Raw genomic sequence first — 22,489 nt, forward strand, 5'->3', positions numbered from 1 at the left:
GATACTTTTCAACATTCACTTTTACAAAGCTTTGTATTCTACTTCAATAACTTTTTAAACAATTACTTCAGAAGCCCTTTGTTGAATATGATTTTATGGCATTGTGATTGGTAAATAATGTTTTTAATATTTCTGATTTTCTACATTTCTTTGAGATTTTTATGCTCTTACATGTGCTCAATTTTTGTAATGATGTCATGCATAGCTATAACAATATATATGTACATATACACACATATGTATATATGTAGACACATTTCTTTTTGTTCCCATCCAATGATCATCAGCAGTCCGTCATCAAACTTTTCTAAAATTCAGTTTACGTTTTTGACTTTTTTCTTGTTTATATTTTAGTTAGACTTAACTAGATCTGAAAGGGGTAAATTGAGAGCTTTTAAAATTATAATTTTAATATTTTCTCTCTGCAAGTCATTTACCTTTTCCTTTCAGCATTTAGATTGTCAATATGTTTAGTATTTATATTAGTATATTAGATTGTCTAGAGTACCTTTCAGAAGAAATTTCCTTGTTTATCTGTTATAGATATGTTGTTTCTATTACCTTACATTAGATCATGACTGATAACAATGCCTTTTTCACTTCATATGAAACATAAGATTTTGCTCCAGTTCTTTATTTCAACTCTGTATGAATCTTAAAGTTTGTTAAAAACACATGGTTAGATTCTGTTTTCTAATTCATTTTGCTTGTCTCTTTCTTTTTATGGGTGAATTCATCTCATTCACATTCATGATCGCTAATTACATTTCCCCCCCTCTATTCCATTTTCTTAAACATTTTTCTACCACTTCTGCTCCTTTGCCATTTTCTTAAACATTTTTCTACCACTTCTGCTCCTTTGCCCTTCATTTCTTTAATACAGGGTCTCACCCTTTTCTTTTAAACTCTTTATGATCTAACCTTCTTAAAGTTTGTCTTGCTTATTACTAATCCCTCTCAGTATCTACCTTCCTTCTTCCCCTCAACTCCCCATTCCTTTCTGTTTCCCCATCACTTCTGATGAGTGATATTTATGTATACACCCAAATTTCTGCCTGCATTTTACTGCTCCTACCCATCTTTCTGTTTGTATTTTTAAGTTCCTACTTATTTTTGGTCTTTTCATTAGGGATTCTTGGTAATTCTTTATCTCATTCAAGGCCTATTTTTCCTCTGTAGACTTATAATACATTTTGCTGTTAAAGTTATTCTTAGTTGTGACTATTTTTTGCCTTTTTGGAATATTGTATTTTAATCTCTTCTTTATAGAGGTGGTTCTCAAATCTTGTGGAATCCTAACTGGCTCCTCAATACTTCACTTGTTTTTGGGAAATGAGTGTGAACTGCTTGCATTTTTGTTTTTCTTCCCAGGTTATTTTTACCTTTCTAAATCTGACTTTTCTTGTGCAACAAGAGAACTGTATAAATGTGTACACAAATATTGTATTTAAGATAAACTTTAATATGTTTTTGAGACTTCCTGCCATCTAGGGAAGGAGGTGAAGGGAAGGAAGGGAAAAGTTGGGACAGAAGTGATTGAAAGCGTCAGTGTTGAAAAATTACCCCTGCATATGTTCTATCAATAAAAAGCTATTAAAAAAATACTTGTTTTGCTGGCTGTCCCTGGTATTTTATTTTCCCTTTGATTTGGAAGCTTTAAATTTGGGTCACAATTTTCCTGGGAATTTTTCAATTTGGGCTTTCTTTTGGGAGATCACCAAGACTCCCTGCTATTTCTACTTAGCCCTCTGGTCCTGAGAGATCAGACACTTTTCTGATATAAGATGTTCTATTTTGATTGTGGCCGTCTAGTTCATTGATTATTGATTTAAAAAAAATGTTTTTCTCCACATGTGCTGTTTTTTCTATGTGAACTCTTGCATTTTTCTCTCTATTCCTTCCCTCCATTTTTACTTTTTTTTTGTTTTGTTTTGTCATGGAATCATTCATTTCTACTTGGATTATTACAATTTTCCAGGAAAATAGGAAACGAGCGTTTATTAGACATCTAGGTGCTAGGCACCTAGTGCTTTACAAATATTGTGGCATTTGATCTTCACGGCAGCCTTAGGAAGCAGCAGGTATAATTATGCAAACCCTTGGCCACAACCACTGACCCCAGCAGTGTCAGAACATCTGAGAGGGTTTCCTATTTCTTGGGCGTGGTGAATTTTCTTTCCATTGTTTCCTCCGTGGTTCTTACCTGTTTCCCAAGTATTTCTCCTAATGTTTTCATTTACACAATCATTTCTTAACCTTTTTCTTAAACTTGACTCTTTCCTTGCCAGAATGGGAACTGATTTTGTGCGGCAGCTGTGTTCTTCCTTGAGGCTTTGCTTGAAGATGTTTTGGGGCCATTTTCTTCTTTTGGGTGTGTGGCCTGGGTGTCTCGGTTCCCATAACGGCCATTTCAGATGAGAGGGTTTTTTTTTTTTTGGGGGGGGGGTTGTTTTTGTCCTGGCTCCTGGCCTCCCTTCTCAATTGGGACTATAGGTTGAGGCCAGGATCGAGGCACTTCTGGATGGCCCCCCTGTTGGAGGCCCACAGACCGCCTCCGGAGCCGAGTTCTTGTCCTGCCCTTCAGGGCCTTCCTTTTTCAGCTCCATTGTGGTCTCTGAGGGCTGCTAGCACAGGACCTGCCGCACGGCCCGCCACTTGTGTTTATAACGGAATTGAACTTCAGCTGCTCCTTTCTGAGCATTGAGGGCTGGGAGCTCCTCACCTCTCTGGGCCGGCCAGGCTGGGGATCTGCTGCTGCTTCCCTGCAAGCTCAGCCTGAGCTTGGGGCCTCTTGTCGGGGGGGCCCCCAGGCCCCAGTTCCTGGACCGGGCCTGGACTCAGGAAGCCCCAGTTCCAAGCTGGGCTACGATCCGGAGGCCAGTGGGCCCGTAAAACGGGGCTGCGCCGCCTCAGGAGGTGCCTGTAAATAGCCCTTGGCGCAGTGCCTGGCACACAGGGCACCGTCAGATGCCCGCTCCTTCCCACCGCCCGGGCCTAGGTTCCCTCCTCAGCCGCAGCCCAGGGCGCATTCCTCCAAGGACGCTGCGGATTTCTCCGGGGGACTAGAAAAGGTCCTTCCGCTCGGGGCTGTCTGAGCCCCGGACGTCTCCACTCTGACTAGTGGTTCCAGGTCAGCCCCTAATGGGGGGGGGGGGGCTGCCTCAGGCTGTGCAGCCCCCAGGGCCTCCTCTGGCTCAGGCCCGGGAAGGGCGGCAGCCTGGAGCTCAGCCTGGGGTGCTGCTGCGGAATCAGGCCCGGGACAGGAGGCGGAGGAGGCGGCAGGTGCCCAGCACCGAGTCCCCTGGGCCCGGGGCTGCCCAAGCTTGGTCCCCTCCCCTGCGGAGCCGTGCACAGTCACCCTGGGCGTCCCCAGAGCTGATACTAGGGGGGGGGTCTTCCGGGCCTCCTGCGGGCTGCTGGGGTGCAGGGGGGTTGGAAGTGGGAACAGCCAGGCCCAGACCAAAGCCTGGAGGTGAGAAGCCCGCGCGCCCCCTCTTTGTACTTTTCAGAGTTCCCCAATCCGCCTCTGAAGGCCCCGGCCTATCGCTCCCTCTCCAGTGGCCTCGAGGGGCTCGCAGGCCCAAGCCCGGGGGGCGGGGAGGGGGGGAGGCGCGGACACCGAGCCAGCAAGGAAGAACAAAGGGGAAGAGCAAGGGAAGCGCGTTCCCGCCCCGCCCTCCCCTCTGCTCCTCCCTCGCTTCCAAGCCCCTCCCCCCACGCAGGCGCCCTCCCGCCCCTTCCCTTGGCCCCTCCCCTCTGCTAACCCAGTTTCTCCAGGCTTTTCTGCGGCTCCGCCCCAGGCACAGGCGCACTGCGGCTCAGCTCCGCTCTCCTTGTCTCTTCGGCTCTTTTCTTTTTTCCGTCCCCTTTCTTAACTCCGCCCACGTCGCCGGCGCACTCACGACCTTGCGCTGGTCCCGCCTCCGGCGCAGGCGCACTCCTCCCCTACCGGCCGGCCCCGCCCCCAGCGCAGGCGCACTCTCCTCCCCTGCCTGCTCCTCCAGTCCCGCCCCCTCCCGGCTCGCGCTCGGTCCCTGTAGTCGCCGCCGCCGCCGCCGTTCCTTTTGAGGGCCTCGCGTGCCGCGTCCGGCCGGTCGGGCGGCCCTTTGTGCGCGGGTGTCTGTGCGGGCCCGAGCCCTCGTGGGCCTCCTGCGGGCGTGCTCCCCGGGCTGCGGAGACGGGCGCGCGCTGCGGCGGGCGGGGGCGCGGCGCGGGGCGGCCCGGAGTGGGCCGCGCGTGGGGACGGCCGGGCCGCCAGGGCCGGGCCTCCGCCGCCTCCTCCGGGGCCGCCGCCGCCCCCCCACGCGCCCCCCGGCCCCGCGCCCCGGCCGCCGGCCCCAGTAAGTGCGGGAGGGGGTGGGGCGGGGGCGGGGCCGGGCGTCTCGTGCTCGCCTTCCTCCGTGACGCCCCCTGTGTGTCTCCTTTGCAGTGGACCGCAGTTCGAAGCGGAGGCCCGTGAAGCCCCTGGCCGCGTCCCTGCTTGAGGCGCTCGACTATGACAGCTCCGATGACAGCGACTTTAAAGTGGGCGATGCTTCAGGTAACCCCGGGCCGAGGGAGCGCGGCCTCCGCCAGGTGCGCCGCCCCTTCCCCAAGGTGCGCTGTTCTTTCTCCCCCCGGGTGCGCCGGCCCTGGCTGTGGGGGGGGGGGAGACCCTCGTGCGCCTGGCTTCGGGCCGCTGGTCACCGGGGAGGCGGCTGGGTGCTTCGGGAGAGGAGGCGGGTTCTGGGGGACCGAGGGGTGGGAGGAGGCGTGGATCCCCAGCCTAGTGGAGGGAGGCCGGAAGGGTGCCCCGCCCACGTGTGTGTGTGACTGACACCTGCGGGGGCGTGTCTGCTACGTCTGAGACTGTCCTGTGGATGGGCCACTATGGGGGCAGGCCCATGCATGGACACCAGCCTGTGGGACATGGGCGTGACAGACAGCCAGGAATCTTCACGTGTGGTCACGTGTGCGCACACACCGGCCGTGGGCTGTGTAACACACACGTGGGTCCCTGGGCGGCACACACATGTGCCCAGTGCTGCCCAGAGAGACCTGTGAGGGGTTCTCTCACACGTGTGCACACTCACAGTCCTGTGAGACGTATGTGTGAGAGACAGCCACACGGGACCCCCGCGCAGTCACGTGTGCACGCACGTCCCACGGGCCGGATCGGCCCTGACACCCCCCCCCTGCAGTCACGTGTGCACACGCGGCCCTGTGGGATGGAGCGGTCCTGACACCCCCCCCCCCAGTCGTGTGTGCACGCACGTCCCACGGGCCGGAACAGCTGTGACCCTCCCCTGCAGTCACATGTGCACACGTGGCCCTGTGGGACGGAACGGCCCTGACACTACCCCCCCCCTCCCGTGCAGTCGTGTGGGCACACATGACCCCGTGACCCCCATGCACACACGGCCCTGTGGGATGTGGGCGGCACGGACACGGAAGTCCCGGGGCATCACAAGCGGGCTCACACTTACACGCAGCGTCCGGAGAGAGCGCCCTCTGACGCGAGGAGCTCTGTGACGCCCTGAGGGTGCTCTGAGTGGCGCCCCTCTCTAAGCTCCCATTCCGTGGTGGGCTCCTTCAGCCCCTCGGCGCCTCCTCCTCCCCCCTCGCCCCCAGTGGGGGCCCCTGGGCAGTCTCCTTTGTTCTCCCCCCCTTGAGGCTGCTCAGGTCCTCCTCTGGCCTTCCTGCCAGCCCCCCACTTGCCCCCCTCCTTGTGCTTTTTCCTTCTCGGCTCCTTTTTGTTCCCACGCTTTTCTCCACTCCCGTCGTTTCCGGTGCAGTCTGGCCCGGGCTGCCTCCCACGCTCTTCTTTCAGATCCCGGTTCCGCGGGGATCTCGTGCTGGGCGCCTCAGACTCTCAGTGCCCCAAACCAGAGGGCGTCCTCCTCCGGCTCTAGGCCGCGAGCCCTCCTCTCCCGCCCCCGCGACGTGTGCTCCCTGCTGGGCTGCCCGGGCGCCCCTCCCGCGGGTCTCTAAGCAGCGGCGCTCCGGCGGCGCCCTCTGACTTCTGGGCTCTCAGGCCCCGCGTGGCCTTCCTTTCCGGCGTCCTCCCGAGCGTCCCTGGATTCTCCCGGGCTTAGCCAGGGCCGTCTCGCACCTCCCACTCGCCCCCCAGGGCCAGCAGCCCTCGGAATTGCTTTGTGTCCAGGTGCCGCGGGCTCTGGGTGCGAGCTCGGCCGAGCCCCAGGTGGGCAGAGCCCATTTGGTGCCGCTGCATCCACGTGCCTGGAACTTAGGCCACTGGTGACCCGTGACTTTCGTGGAACTTTAAATCCTTCCCCTAGAAACGTCTTAGGGAACGTGGGCTTCTTAAAACTTACACAGAAAGTCATAGGATTAGGTTGTTTAGTTTGTTGTTATGGATCACTCGCTTCTGGATAAATCCTTACCATCCTAGTGACGAATCGAGGAAATAAAAAACGCCGTCCCTTTCTGCCGATTTTGTGAGTAACGTCTGGAAATACAAAACACGAAGTCTGGGGTTTGCAGATAGTATCAGTTTCGCGCGGGTTAGTGTTGCCCAGAGGGGCTCGGGAGGGTCCAGGGAAGCCCAGTGCGAGGCACGCAGGAGGGATGGAGAAATGCTGCCGTCAGCCTCCTCGCCATCGTCCCCATCGGTCTCAGCAGCGCCTCCGGGGCTCAGAACCCTGAGGAAACCTCTGTGGCGGCCAGGAGGAGAAGGCCCGAAGCCTGCCCCAGGGCCGCTCCCCTCTGGCATTCCTCTGGGTCTTTGTCCATAAAATAATTTGAGGACAGTTAGTTAGCGTTAGGGAGCGGCTCACGGGAAGGACACTGGGCCAGGGCCAGGGCCCCCTGCTGTGGGTGGGAGACGAGACGGCAAACAGCTGCAGGTGTGGACAGCTACCTGATGAGCCCGCCTGGTCCTTCCGTGATGGGAAAAGTCTGGGAGAGAAAAAAGGGGGCCAGGCTTTCCTTAGGAGGACAGGGCTGGAGGCGGTCAGGAGGAGGAGCAAAGAAAGCTCCAAAGGAGTTGGGGGTGGGGGGGGCCGTGCTGGGGGCAGGGCAGCTGGGGAGGGAAGGCACGGGGACCTGAGGCTGTGGAGGTGGTGTTGAGAGGCAGCGGAGAAGGCTGTTTTATCAGAAGCCTTCTTCCAATGGGGAGCCCCGTGGAGTGTTGGGGTGGGGCTCTGGAAAGGGGCGGCACGAATTGGACATGGGGGAGGGGAGGGGAGGGATCACCCGGGACCCCGAGAAATCCGGTGTGGGGCGGGTCAGGGAGAAGTGTCCACATACCTCCTCCGGCCGGCGAGGGCCTGCCCTGCCGAGGGAGTTGTGACTGCCGCTTCTTTTTAACTTGGAAGTATTTCCTTTGGGGAAATGCGTTGGTTTTTGCAACATTGCTGGTCAATATTGGCTGCATCCAGAGACAGCTCGGGGCCTCAGTGGATTGAGCTCAGGGCCCGGAGTTAGAAAGACTTGAGTCTGGCCTCAGCCCCTTGCTTAGCTTTGTGACCCTAGGCAAGTCACCGAACCTCTGCCCACCTCAGGCTCCTCATCTACAAAGGGAGGGGATAATAATAGCACTTTCTCTCAGGTTATTGAAGGGATGAAGTAATAAATAAAGTGTCTTGTGAGCTTACTTATGCCACTTACATACATACTAGCTATCACTAAAATGCCAGTGCTATGTATAAACATGCAAATACATTTACGGTTTGCTAGTGGTGTCGGTGTGGTTGTTCAGCACCTTGAGTCCTTGGTGCTAGTTGACTTTTTGTGTTATAGAAATAGCAGTTTTTGCGAGAGATCCTCACGATTGAGAAAATCAGTTCTTATTTAAATGAAACCAGGGATTCTCGTTGCGGTTTCAAAGACATTTTTTTTTAGGTCCATTATTCTTATTTATTTTCATTTACGTATCCTAGACTTACTCACTTGACTCCACTTATTTGGAGGAGTGAGCCAAGAGGTCCGAGTTATTGTTATTTTTCTTTTGGACCTTCAGGCCGAGAGTCCTGCCCGTGAGCAGTGTCCCAGCTCCACTGTCCTCTGGAAGCGCACAGCCCCTGATTCTCGGAATTTGAGAATCTCAAAGCCGGCCGTGATAGGAACATGGGCTCATGGGAAACAGATGGCTACATGCAGCCACATTTCCTGTTTCTGTGGACTTGATGGTTGTACATGAATATAGCTTGGGACCTTATAGAACCGACCTCTGGCCTCTAGAGTTTCTGTTTGGGGAAAATTTTAGCTCCTTTGCTGCCTGCTCACCCCTATCACCAGGGGTATTGTTCTGTTTTCATCAAAACACTTCTTCTTTGCCCGTAGTAGGTTGTTGAGTGGTGTCCTGATCCCTATAACTGCAATGTGACTTCGTTTGGAAACTCGCAGGGCAGGGGAGGGGGCTGCTAGCGAAGGGAATCTGCCCGTGGAAGAGTCATGACCACATAGGAACTTTGACCTACTCAAAACTATTTGAAACCTTTTATTGGCCAGTCGGCAAACCTGAGAAGTCATTATTTAACAGTTTCTCATTTAAAAATCACTAGACATTAGCAACAAAGCAAAGAAAACCCCAGAACTTAACAACTGCAAACTTGCCCTGCCGTGCCAAGACGGGTGGTTATGTAACTAAGGAGCGGCGCGTCTGTGTGAAGCTCACCATTGGGGTACGCCTTCGTGCCTGGCGAAAGTCAGCGTCCAAGCTTTGGCTGTTGTTTGACCTCTTCAAGAAAAGTAGCTTAGAACGTAATTTTGCTGAAATGGAGTCATCTCTGGGAGTTGCATTTGTCGCTGCTGCTTGTTACGGTATTTCTAGAGGCCAGAAAGCATTCAAGGCTTCTATTCACGAGAGACTTGGGGTGAAGGGTATGTTCAGGGAAGACTCTGGGGTGAGAGCTACCTTTCAAAGCTGCTTTTCTCTTTTGGGGTTCCCCTAATCCGGCTAGCTCTCACCCTTGGCTCCAAGAAGCCAGAGCTTGCATGGCAGCCACCTCCTGGTAAACTGTTTCGGCAGATGGGCTAACCCAGGTGGAGGATAACTGAGGGGTCTCGACCCTGTGGTGGGTGAGGGGGGATGTACCCCAAGCTTGGAAAGGTTTCCTTTGGCGGAATGGGCAGATGAGAACAATCTGTTTTGCAGAGGCCGTGATATAAGGCCATTTGCTAATTCAGGGTGTCCCTTTCCAGAACCCCAGGCCAGGGCCCCCTCATGCTGTGGGAGGTGCTCTTGGCTTCCCGAGGCTTGATAGTGGTATGATTCTGGGGGGTATGATGGATGGGGCTGAGGGGCCACCTCAGTTTGGGGAAGAGGGCTGAGGCTCTAAGGTTGGCTCCCAAGGGGGGGGGGGTGAGCTTTCGGCTGGAGATGGCATCTTGTGGGCCTGGAGACTCTGTTGTGGGGAGATCATCCGAGGACCCCTCTCCGTTCCCCAGCTGTTTTGCTTGGACATTAGCTGCTTAGTAGCCCTGAAGGAAATGGACAGTGTCATCAGTAAGGTAACCTGGAGCTCACGGGGCCTCCGTGGCAGGGCTGGACTCCCGGTGTGAGCCGGGGCTGGGGGCGAATCCGAGGCGCTCTGTGGCTCTGGGGGCCAGGGCCTGCTTGCCAGCCGCTGCCAGGAGAGAGACGCGGAATGTGTGTTTGTGTGAGAGAGGGAGAGAGAGACGTTCGGAAATGCGCTTTGTAGGCGGTTCTTTCTCGTCTGTCTGTTCTCTGGCTATTCATTAATTAAAAGGGCAGAGTAATGTCTAGCAGTGAGCCGCAAAAAACTCGCAAGCTTTTGGGAAGCTCCTGATGACATTTTCTGGCGGGGCGCTGCCCATGTGGAGGGCTCGAAGAGCTTGGCCCCCGCTTTTTGATTGCCTGGGCACAGCGGCTGCCCCGACGCCGACGTTCTCCTGCAGGTTGTGACCAGGTTGGGGGTGTGGGCCATTTTTTTTTTTTTTTTTTTTTTTACTTAAAAATGTGTCTCTACCATTCTGCTGGGTGTTCCCCCATTTTGGCGGCTTCATTTGTGTCCGCGTTGTGTGTGTGTGTGTATGTATATACATATGTGTGGTTTTTTTTTCTCATATTTTCAACAGATTCTGAAGGGAGTGGGAATGGAAGCGAAGATCCTTCAAAGGACAGCGGCGAAGGGTCCTGTAGCGACTCGGAGGAAAATGTCCTGGAGGAAGAGCTCGCCGAAGAAACCAAAGTCGAGGCGGAGACGCTGAAGAACGCTGCGGGGGAGGACACGCTCGGGGCCGAGAAAGCCCCGGGGAAGGCTGAGAAGAAGGAGGAGGAGGGGGAAGACAAGCCCCGCAAGAGAAAGGAGAAGGAGAAAGCTTCTGGGCCCCCCGCGGCCCCCGAGGAGCAGGCCAGTGAGCCCAAGAAGTGGAACCTGCGCCGGAACCGGCCCCTCCTCGACTTCGTGTCCATGGAGGAGCTGAACGACATGGACGACTATGACAGCGAAGACGACAACGACTGGCGGCCGACCGCCGCGCGCAGGAAGGGCAAGGCCTCCTCGCACCGGGAGGGTAGCGACGGCGACAATGAGGACGACGAGGACGACGGCAGCTGCAGCGATGATGACGAGAACGACGAGGACCACAGCAGCCCCGCCAGCGATGGGCCGGGGAAGAAGAGGAAGGGCCAGGGCCTCAGCAGGAACAGCGCCGATGACGAGGAACTCACCAATGATAGCCTGACCCTTTCTCAGAGCAAGAGCAATGAGGTAGAGCATCCCGATTTCTGTGCTATCTTTCTGTCTGTCGGGGGGACTGGGCGCCTGGACAGCTCGAGTGGGGCTCCAGCCCCAGGGCCCCGGAAAGCTGCAGCACTGGCTCCCTCCCCCCCACCCCTCCTGGCTCCTGGGCTCCAGCAGGACGAGGGTCCCGAGGACCAGAGGCGTCCTTTTGTCAAAGTGCTTGGCACGGCGCTTAAGGAGGCTCTTTCCTCCACCCCCCAGGGACCGTTTTAAAGCAGACTCAATAGATTAATGACCCTCCCTTTACAACTCCCTCTCCCCAGTCTCTTGCTTTTAATCTGTTTAACTTTATTTAAAGTGTGAATTCCCCTCTCTTTTAGAGACTTATTTCCTGGACTGAATGAATGTTGCAGCTGATCTTAAGCTCAGGTTCCCATAAACTTAAGACCATGTCCTTACAGCGCTAGATGGCTGCCACGTGGTCCTTGCTTTTAGGTGCCTCGTGGCTTAGTTGTTGCAGCAAAGAAACGCCAGTACCAAACCTTGCCTTCCTGAATGTGGTTACCAAAGGGACACGTGGCCCAGTTCTTTGACGGGAAGTCCTTCTTCTGAAAGTTAGGGTTGTGAATTGGGCCCAGAGACGCGGCAGTCAAGAAAGCGGCCTTCCAGCACCTTGGCGTGTCTAGTCTGTGTGTGTGTGTGTGTGTGTCTGTGTCTGTGCATTTTCTTCCTCAACAGAAAGATTGGGCTAAATTTCATGCTACATGTGGATGTACTGTCAGCATCCCACTTAACTACAGAGAAGTTAACAATAATACTATTTTTCATAGTAGTTAATCATAGTATTATTAACTAACTTCAGAGTAGTTAAGTTCTGCTCTGTTCACAGCTTTTTCAGTCACTTCTTGACTAAAAACTTGGTGTTCTTTTGTTTCTCTCATTTCACCGAATTGGGTTAAACAAGTACAAAAAAGCACCCCCTACCCACGCACATCTTGCTGTTTTTGGTAATTGCAACTGGCTGAATGTGGTTGGTGAGCCTCCTAGAGAGCGTGCAGCCCCTTGATGCCTTCTTATTGTCTGAGGCGATGGAGATGTTAACGCTTGGACGTAGGGGATGTGATCGGGTCCACGTGCTGCCCTCCTCTGAACGTCCTCCCCTTCAGGAGAATGCGTGTAGGTGCAGAGTCTGGGTGGCGAGGAGAGCCGGGGCCAGTTGTCAGGCCAGGTGCTTGGCATGCAGCATGCTTCCTCAGATTGACCTTTCTTATCCAATGCGGATGGCCTCAGAGCACGCAGCAGGTGGCTTGGGAAGTAGGATGTAGATGGAGGCTGAGCCCAGGGGTGGGCAGAGGCAGACCTGGGATTGCCGTTTCTGTGTAGCCTTGATGAGAGCTGGCCAGCCCTGAGCTGCTGCTTGAGAGTCAGAGGCACTGGGAAGTCTTAGCTCTCTGACAGGTTGCGTGGGTTTAGTTAGTCTCAGAAGACCCCGAGAAAATGACTTGGCTTCAACATCAGGAAGTTTTATCTTAACTCAGCCTTTCTTTTTGTTATTTCCCTGGTGCTCACCACCTCTATCTTGGTTCTTGCCAGCATTAAAGTGTCTGTGGGCCTCCTCTTTTAGCCATGTTTTATAGGCCTTCCTGCTGACCTCCTCAGTTAACTTCCTCTGGATGTTCTCCAGGTCCTCTTCAAATTCTGGGACTCCAAGTACAAATTCATTCCACAGAGCCTGTTTGTGTCTTCCTTCCTTTTGCTGATCTTCTGTTTTTGCTCTCTTGGCTTTACAGAGATGCTGTCGGGCTAGCCCTGATACAGCAGCTAGCAGCTTCTTTTTCTGGGTGTCGGAAGTAGTTGCAGTAACAGTGACGTGGGTGTTGAGGAGCTTCAGTCCTGTTTGGGTCCAACCTGTCATGCTGATTTCCTACAGGGGCAGGCTTTGCTGGCGTCAAGGATTATTTGTAGGGAAATTTTGCATAGAAGTTTTTATAATTTCTTTTCTTTCTTTTTCCTCTGAGGGCAGTATGAGATGGATAGCATTCTTAATAGGATTTATATGCTTTCTAGTACAGCACAGTCAGATGGGTTATAAAATGGGTAGCTGCCCTCCTCGGGTGCTCTCTGATTCAGAGTGAGCATTTGGGCTTAGATTCATCATTTCCATTTTGAAGGTGCAATAGAATTGTTTTTTTCTGGTCTCCTGCAGTGAACTTTTAGTGATCGCTTGGGATTTATAGTGACTATGTTCCACTTGAAGAACTCTAAAATCAGATTTTGGCTAAGGGTTAGGGTAGAGAGAAAAAGCCAGGGTTGGCTGTATAGCTTTTAGGTTGGTTTTTTTTTTTTTTTTTTTTTGGATAGTATGATTATTTCAGATTCTTGAGAATTTAATCTTCTTAGGAACCAAGAGGAAGAAATATTGGCTTTAACATTTCTTGGCATATTTCTCCTTCCTCTTCAGGGTAACAGAATTATTTTAATTGCATTTTGTATGAATTGGTCCCAGATTTTCTTCCCTTGAATACTCACACATATAACCTTATGTACCACTTGACCTCTTGTGTAGAATTTGTAATCCTCTGAAAAAAAGTTAGGTTAACGAACAAATAATGTGCTTTGCCTAGCCCACGGGGGTGGGAGTGGGGAAGGCAGAGAGGCTGGAGATGATCACCAGAGTATCATAGATCAGTCAGTCCGCAAGGTTTTATTAAGCACCTGCTGTATGCTCTGATCTGGTATAAAGTCAAAAAACAAAGCAGTTCTTCCAAATGGTGTGTCCATGTGTAAGAATGTACCAAATGGGGACAACCGATGAGGCTTCGTGGTGAGGGTATCTCTTGAGAGAAGCCCTGCAGATCATGAAGGACCCTAGATCTAGAGGTAGAGGCCATTTCAGAGTCCAGCTCTCTCATTTTACAGATGGGAAAATTGAGGTCCAGGGATTTTATAAACCTCACTGTCAGAGGTAAGATGTAAGCCCAGGGTCTCAATGGCGAGCAAAACCTAGTGATAAATGAGTGGGAATGTTAGAGATTAAGAGTGGGTTTCATGCTTTTAATCGGTCTCACGTCCTCCAAGGCCTCTTGAATTAAGCCTAGATTTTAGATCATTCTTTGCATCTAGCAGATGTTCTTTTTTCCCACGGAAGATGGCCAGTCCCTGGAAATGGGCCGTGGGCGGCAAGCTTCATCCCAGGGACGGATTTGTGGGAGGTGATCTCCTTGCAGCCTGAGGGTGGCTGTCTGGTCTTCCCAGGTCCCTTTTGGAAGCCTCACTGGCTTGGGCTGTGTGGGACTCTGGGGAATCCCACCTAAAATGTGCCTTTTTTTCCCCCCAGGAAAGAAAAGAAATGGAGAAACAGGAAAATAGGTTTGTGAGAGTCGGGGGAATTGATTCCCCCCCATACTCCTCAGCTGGTTGTTTTCTCAGCATTTCCTCTCTCTCAAACCTTCAACTTCCCCCTTTCCCCCTCATTCTTCACTCCTGCCCTCCTACTTGCCCATTTCTTGTTTTCTTTCCTTTTTTGGGCCAGATTCCTAAAAGTCCTGTCCCTACTTGCTGCCTTACCTGCCTTCTCTCACTCACCCTGCCCAGTTCTTGCTGTCCGACCCCAGCCCCCAGCCGCCCTGGATGGCACTTTCACCGTCTGCCTGTGGAGTGCCTTCGGAGCTCATCCTCCCTTCTTGGCCTTCTCTTTCTGGGCTTTCTCCTTCTTTCCTCCCAAGTCCCTTTCTTCCTCCTCTTCCATTGCTCAGGTACCTTCTGCCCCACCTCCTACAATGAGGGGGCCTTCCTCTTGGTCCAGGCCAGCTCCTTTGCATAAGGAGCCATCTCTCCAAGACTGCCCCCAATTATCCCCCCTCTATCACTTATATCACTATATGCTCTGCCAACCCCTTCCCCACAGTCTGCAAACACACCTATGCCTTTCCTAGCCGGAGAAAGCCCCCCCTCAGATCCTCCCCACTTGCATGTCTCTCCTGCCCACAGCCGGCGCCTCCACTTTCCTACTTGCGCTCTCTCCCAACTCCTTTTGCTCCAGCCTTTGACTGCTCCAGTTTCTGACTGCTCCGTCCCTCTGACCGCTCCGTCCCACTGACCCTTCTCTCTCCCAAGGACTCAGCGTCTCTCAATTCCCATCTGGGACCTTTTCTTAATCATCCCCAACCTCACTGTAGCTTTGGCCTCTGTTCTTGGCGTGGCCTAGACTCCCCCTGCACCCCGCCTTGATCGGGGACCTGGCGGCCTCCCGGCTGTTCCCGCTCTCTGGGAAGCCCCCCCCGCCCCCGCTCCCGTGCTTGTTTGCTGTTTGCGTGAAGGGAGTGGGCGCTGCCTGCCTTGGTGTGCATGTCGCCCCACGCTAGGTGGCGAGGATGGCAGCTGGGTGGCCGCAGTGCGTGGCACACATGAGGCGCTTAATAAATGTTTTGGCTTGCTTGCTGACTGGTCAGGATGTGGCCTGGGTTGTCCATGCTGCCCTTTTCATCTCCCTGTCTCTCTCGTGTGTATTTGAAGATTCACCAGGTGCATGGGATGCTGCTGCAGGGCTGAGCCATTGCCCAGATTTTGTTCAGATGTCTGTGGCCCCAAACTGGCAGTGTCTGCAGCCGTCATCCAGCCACCCCTCCTGCCCTTGGCATTGACAGCAGTTGTCAGAGTATTTGGCTTCCTCGCAGCAGTTGGAGGAGGTATTACCTCCAGTACTCACCCATTTTACAGATGATGAAACAGACCCAGGGAAGGGAAGTACTTTGTCCATGGTCACCCATATGGGACCAGCTGGGCCAGGCACTGCTCTGAGCTCCTGAGTGGTGTTATCTTCATATATCAGACAGGAAAACTGAGGCAGAGAGGATGAGTGAAAGACACAGGGTCACACAGCTCAGATATGTCGAAGCCTAGGTGGACACCTGGAACCAAAGGCGCCCTCATTCCGGTAATTCTGAGTTTGTCTGTTCCCAGTGCCTCATTTCAAGAAGCAGCAATTAATGTTTTCAAGCCTTGTCAGTCCCAAAGAGGTGACTGTTCTAACGGCCAGCGAGGTTCTGTTTGAGTCCTGCCTTTCCCCCCAAGAGCCTCGGAGTCCCAGCTCATATGCTCAGGGGACCGTGTGGACACAGACTCAGTGACTTTGAAAGGCTCCTTTGAAATGACTTTATGGAATTGTGGGATATACCAAGTAGCATGAACTATTTGGCTCATTTTATTAAGTTTTTGTGTATTTTTCAAAAAGAAACTTGCAATCGACACAGATGACATCTTACAAACAGCTTAAGCCTCATGAACTCCAACTCTGGTCTGTTCCAGTGAAATGAACCTTACTTTTACTGTGAACTTGGAAACCTTAATGGCTTACATTTAAAATGCCAAGGGATTCCTCTGGCACAGGCCTTTGACCTCCTTCTCTCCATGGTGTCCGTACTCCCTTCTCATTCATTCTGAACCTCTCAAAATCTGGGGCCCCTTCTTGGGAGGAACGCTGGATTGACAGGCGGGAGCTGTTGCAGCAGCTGTGATCTGGGGCTAGTTCTCTTTGTCTCCTCTGGCCTCAGATTGGCTAAAATGAGGCAATCTTGGAGGGCTTTTCTAAGGCTGAATCGTGATCTATGTAGAAAGTCCCCCTTTCCCTTCCTACATTTGCTTATATGTTGCTCTGGAGTGAGTCTTTGCTTCCTGTATGTCTCTCTTAGTTTCTGTAGAGCAAGAATCATGGCCTGAATTTCTTTTTCGCTCCAAAGAAGCACCGTTTCTTTTTTTCTTTCTGCTTATCTTCCTAAAGTTCCTTTCTTTGCTACTCAGTCTCCTCAATAAAAGGGTTGGATTTGAGCTCAGCCATTCAGCAAACCTTTGTGGGGTCTACAGAGTCCCAGGCTCTGGGCTAAGGGAGCTGGAAGCTTCCTTTCAGCTCCGCCTTCTTGGAAGAGAGGAAGTGGGCCTTCAGTCTAGGCTGGAAGGAAACCTCAGCTGTGAACAAAGATTGTCCCCGTTTAATAATGGTAGTGCTAAACAGCCTCTCATCATTTTGTTTCTTAGGACTCTCTGATTCTTGAAAAGAGTCAGAACTGGAGCACCCAGAAAATGGATCACATTCTGATTTGCTGCGTCTGTCTCGGGGACAACAGCGAGGACGCCGACGAGATCATCCAGTGCGACAACTGCGGCATCACCGTGCACGAAGGTGACCCTTTTCTCTCTTTCTCTTTGTGAGGCAGACGGAGTGAAGTGACTTGTTCAGTATCACACAGCTAGGAAGTGTTAAGTGCCTGAAGCCAGATTTGAACTTGGGTCCGTTTGCCTCTGGGACCAGTGCTCTATCCACTGCACCATCCAGCTGCCCCTCTTTCTTAGCAAAGTGGTTGATGTCAGCTCTCTTCCCTTTTTATTCCTGGAGTTTGGATTTTGGTGATCTATACTAAATCTGTAATTTGATGAGGGATAGAACTGTTGAGGTTAACAGTGTGGAGATCAATTTTCAAACTTGAAAAGTAAAAGGAAACATGGCCTACTCAAATAATGGGATTAAAAATTCCACAAGAAATTTAGTGAAGGAAGTCACCAAAAATTCCATTTTTAATGGCGACTTCCTTCACTAAATTTCTTGTGGCCAAAATCAATTAGTAGAAAAAAGATCTCATCCAATACCTTTTTTCTATTCAGTTTTTCAGTTGTGTCCAACTTTCTGTGACCCCATTTGGAATTTTCTTGGCAGAGATACTGGAGTGGTTGGCTATTTCCTTCTCCAGATCCTTCTACAGATAGGGACCTTGAGGCAGGATTAAGTGATTTGCCCAGAGTCACCCAGCTAAACCGTATCTGAGGCTGGATTTAAACTTAGGTCTTGATTCCTGTGCTAGCCCTTGTGCCAGCCTAACGAGTATTTAACCCGATCCTCTCCCTGCATTTCAAGTTCATCACTTCTCTGACAGGAAGTAAATGGCAGTCTTCAGGACTCGCCTCATGGGATTCTTTTGAGGCTCAAATGAGATAATATGTGGAGCACATTATGCAAACTTTATATCTCATCGTTAATATTGCATATTGTTAGCGTCATTGGCCCTAGAAGACTAATGAAATGGGTGGAAAAAAGACTTGGGATCAAGAAAAGAAAGAGGTTAAAGAAAGTTCACACAATGAATACTTGCAGAAAAATCAGGACGTGCTGGATATGGCAACTGCCACTTGTGCCCAAGTTTTCCTTTCTATAAAATGGGGATGGATAATAGAACGTACCTTTCAGGTGCTTGTGAGAATCAGATGTGATCCCGTTTGTAAAGCACGTGGCACAGCACCTAAGACATAGTAAACTGTCTAGAAATATCAGCTATCATCATCATCATCATTTTGAAAGCTGGGGATCTTAACTCAGAGAAGAGAAGATCTAAGCTGACAATAGCCGCATTGTAGCATATAAAATGCTTTAAGGAAGAGGGACTAGTCTTGGTCTGGGTGCCTTTATAGGATGAAAACTAAGATCATTGGGTACAAGTTGAAAAGATTTGGGCTTGATGCAGGCACGGATTTCTTCCCAGGTTGATGACTTCCAAAAGTTTACTAGGATATCCGGGGGAAGTAGTAGCTGTTTTATCACTGAAGATATTTAAGATTTGATAGATAAAATATTTACTTTCTATCCATTGACTAGACAAGCATTATGCACAAGAAGTACCACAAAATATATTTCTTTATTAGTCATTTTGCAAAAAATCCCCAAGAAAAATAAAGTTAAAAATATCTGCTTTAGTCTTCACTCAGTTTATCACTTGGCGCTCCAGGGGTGGATAACATTTTTCATCCTGTGTCCTTTGAAATTGTCTCAGACAGTTGTTGTGGTCATAGTTAAGTCCTTCCTAGTTGATCATCATACGATGTTGAGGTCATTGTGTACAGTGTTCTCCTCGTTCCGCCTACTTCCTTTTATATCTGAAAGTTCTGCAATCATTCTTTTCATCATTTCTTTCAGCACAATAGTTTTCTTTCACATTCATCTACCATAATTTGTTCAGTCATTCCCCGAGTTGATCGATGTCACCTTAATTTTCAATTCTTTGTCATCATAAAAAGAGGAGCTACAAATGTTTTTGTACATTAATCTTTTAGCTTTTTCTTTTAATCTTTAGTAGGATACAGACCTGCTAGTGGTATTGTTGGGTCATAGAACATACATACGCAATTCTATAACCCTTTGGACAAAGTTCCATATTATTCTCCAGAGTATTTGAACCAATTCATAATTCTACTATTAATATGTTAGTGTAGTTTCTACTTTCCTTCTGACATTTGTCATTTTCCTTTTCAGTCACGTTAACCAAATCTGATAGATATGAGGTGGTATCTCAGGGTTGTTTTATGTCAGTTCTTTAATCAATAATAATTTAAAGCATTTTTTCATGTGACTATTGATATATTTGATTTCTTCTCCTGAAAACTTCCTATTCACATCCTTTGGTCATTTATCATCTGGGGAATGGCTCTTGTTTTTAATAAATTTTGCTCCGTTCCCTTTGAGGGAGAAATGAAACTTTTATCAGAGAAATGTGCTCTAAAGTTTTTTACTTATTTTTCTGCTTTTCTTCTAATTTTAGCCACATTGGTTTTAATTATGCAAAAAAAGACCTTTTATTTTCATATAATCAAAATTAATCCATTTTATTTCCTCTGATCCGCTATCTCTTTGTTGGCTCATAAACTCTTTCCTCATCTACAGATCCTTATTCCCATACCTTTCTAATTTACTTAGGATGTCACCATTTACATCTAAATCATGTACCCATTTTGATCTTATCTTATTGTCAGATGTTAGTCTATGCCTAGATTTTTTCCAAACTTCCACAAAACTAATGAGTTTTCTTCCCCAAAAGTTTGGCTCACACTGAATTACCAGTTATTTCCTTTTGAAATACTGTATACTTAAGCTATTTCATTGATCTACCCCTCTGTTTCTTAGATTGTTGTCATGATTATTGCTTTGTAATATAGTTTGAAAATCTGGTACTGCTTGGCCACCTTCCTTCATGTTTTTTTTTTTTTTTTCCCCGTTGATTTCCTTTATATTCTTGACCTTTTGTTAAAACTTCCAGATGAATTTTATTTTTTATATTTTCTAGCTCTAAAGTAATTCTTTGATGGTTTGATTAGTGTGGCACTGAATTAGTAAATTAATTTGTCTGTATTTGTGTGAAAAATATTTTTATAATTATCTTCCTATAGCCCCTGGGTATGTCTTTGCACGTAAATTCCCAAATATTTTATGCTGTCTGTAGTTATTTTAAATGGGATTTCTCTTATCTCTTCCTGCTGGATTTTTGTGGTAATATGTAGAAATGCTGATGATTTGTGTGGGTTAATTTTATATCCTGCAATTTTGTTGAAATTGTTTTAATTAATTTTTTAGTTGATTCTCTAAGATTACCATCATATTGACCACAAAGAATGATTGCTTTGTTTTCTCATTCTCTATTTTTATTCCTTCAATTTAATTTTTGTCTTATTGCTATAGCTAGCATTTTTAGAACAATACTGAATCAGAGTGGTGATAATGGACATTCTTGCTTCATATGTTTGATCTTGGCTTTAGATAGATCCTGCTTATTATTTCAAGAAAGACCCTATTTGTATAGATAGACAGAGGGCAAGGTATATATAAATATAAACATTAAAGAATATCTTTAAAAATAAAACTAAAGGGTAAGAGGGATGTACTGGGAGAAAGGGAAAGGGAGAGATAGAATGGAGTAAATTATCTCACAAAAGGACAAAAAAAACCTTTTACAGTGGAAGGGAAGGGGGCGGGGTAAGTGAGTGAAACAATATTCTCATCATAATTGGCCCAAATTGGGAATAACATACACATTTAATTAAGTATAGAAGTCTGTCTTATTCTATAGGAAAGTAGGAGTAGAAGGGGATAAAAGAAAGTGGTGGAGGGTTATAGAAAGGCATGTACATTAGAGGAGGGGGGATAGTCAGAAGCAGAACACTTTTGAGGAGGGATCAGGTCAAAGGAGGAGAGAGAATAGCAAAAAGAGGGTGAGGGTGAGAAATAGGATGGAGGGAAATAGAGTAACTAAAGAAAATTTTAAAATTAATTTCTCTAATAAAAGCCTCATTTCTCAAACATTTAGAGAATCAAGTTAAATTTGTAAAAATGAGAGCCATTTCTCAATTGATAAATGATCAAATGGTATGAACAGTTTTCAGATGAAGCAATCAAAGCTAGTTTATAGCCATATGAAAAATGTTCTTACTACTGATTGGAGAAATGAAAATTTAAACAATTCTGAGGTACTACCATATACTTGTTAGATTGGCTAATAGGACAGAAAAGGAAGATGACTAATGGTAGAAAGGATGTGGGGATGCTTACTATTTGGCCTAGCAATAGCACTACTAGATTTGTATTCTCAAAGAGGTTAAAAAAAAAAAAAGAAAAGAAAAAGGAAAAAGATCTATATGTATATATACACATATAAATTTTTATAGCAGCTCTTTTCTGAGGGCAAAGGATTGAAAATCGAGGGGGTGCCTATTACTTGGGGAATGGCTAAACAAAGTGTGCTATGTGATTGTGATGGAATACTATTATGCAGTAAGAAAGGATGGGCAGCATTGTATCAATTCCATGAATTGATGCAAAATGAAATATACTGTATGCAAAATAATAGCAGTGTTGTAAGGTAATCAGATGTGAATGACTTATTCTCCTAATCCAAGACAACTCTGCAGGATTTATGATGAAAAATGCAGTCCATCCCCAGAGAAAGAGAATACAGATCGAAGCATGCTTTTTAAATTTTATTTTATTTATTTTTTTTTTGAGTTTTTTTTTTTCCCTTGGTCAGTTTTCTTTCACTACATGACTATTATGGAAATGTTTTACATGACTACACATGTATAACTTGCATTGAATTGCTTATCTTCTCAATTAAGAGAAGGGTGGGGCTGGAGAGGGAAAAATGATGGGAAAGAATCGGAAACTTTAAGTTTTAAAAACGAATATTACTCAATAAATTAAAAATAAAAAAGAAGAAAAAATACTTCATTTATTCCTATGTTTTCTAGAGTTTTTTTTTTTTTTTTTAATAGGAATGGATGTTGTTTTTTGTCAAAAGCTTTTTCTGCATGTGCTTTTTTGTTGTTTTTAATGATCTAGTCTGTTATGCTCATGGTTTGCCTAATGTTGAACCAGCCCTGGGTTCAGATTTCTCATGGTCACAATGTATGATCTTTAGTGAATTTCAAGTTAGGGCTAGAGTTGGAATCATAGGCATTTAGGATTGGGCTTTGACTCTAATCAGTTCTTGCTAGTATTTTATTTAGGATTTTTGCATCAATGTTTAACAGAGAAATTGGTCTATAGTTTGCTTTCTCATGGAAGTAAAAAAACCAGGAGACGGAGAGAAAGAAAATAAGAGAAATAACAGTTAAATATTTATGTGAAGGAGCTAATTTAGTGTTACTAAATATTTCACTGTCCTTTCTCTCCTTTCTCTCCCAATTCTTAACCACAAATATTCTTAGTTCTCTTTCCTCCTGGGAAATCTTCATTTGCCCCACTAGCATCTAGTTTTCCTTCTCATAGCCAAACTTCCTAGAGAAAAAAGTTTTATATATTTCTTTCTTCCTTTCTTTTCTTCCTCCTCTTCTTCTTCCTCTCCCTTCTCAGCCTTTCTTTGGAGCTTCTCACTTTGCCATATAACTGAAACAACTGTCTTAAAGGTTTCAGGTCCTTAATTGATAAGCCTGATATAATCTTTACTTTTTCTGAATTCTTTTTGATTTCTGTAATATATGATGCAAGAAATAATTACTTGCATCTCTTAGGTGGTGTGTCTTCTGTGGCT

At 48.1% G+C, this 22,489-nt stretch overlaps 1 protein-coding gene across 1 annotated transcript in view; it reads left to right on the forward strand.

Annotated features, from left to right (window-relative positions):
- Positions 1–3,884: 3,884 nt before the first annotated feature.
- Positions 3,885–22,489, forward strand: part of PHF14 (PHD finger protein 14) — a 122,613-nt gene continuing 104,008 nt past the window's right edge. The window contains exons 1-4 of the mRNA XM_074268202.1: positions 3,885–4,340; positions 4,430–4,540; positions 10,042–10,676; positions 16,683–16,827. Of these exons, the coding sequence (XP_074124303.1) occupies position 4,340; positions 4,430–4,540; positions 10,042–10,676; positions 16,683–16,827 (892 nt within the window). The 5' untranslated portion in view covers positions 3,885–4,339. The remainder of the gene's footprint in view (positions 4,341–4,429; positions 4,541–10,041; positions 10,677–16,682; positions 16,828–22,489) is intronic.

The sequence above is a fragment of the Sminthopsis crassicaudata genome, chromosome 5 (genome assembly GCF_048593235.1).
Source record: "Sminthopsis crassicaudata isolate SCR6 chromosome 5, ASM4859323v1, whole genome shotgun sequence".
In the NCBI taxonomy this organism is placed as follows: domain Eukaryota; kingdom Metazoa; phylum Chordata; class Mammalia; order Dasyuromorphia; family Dasyuridae; genus Sminthopsis; species Sminthopsis crassicaudata.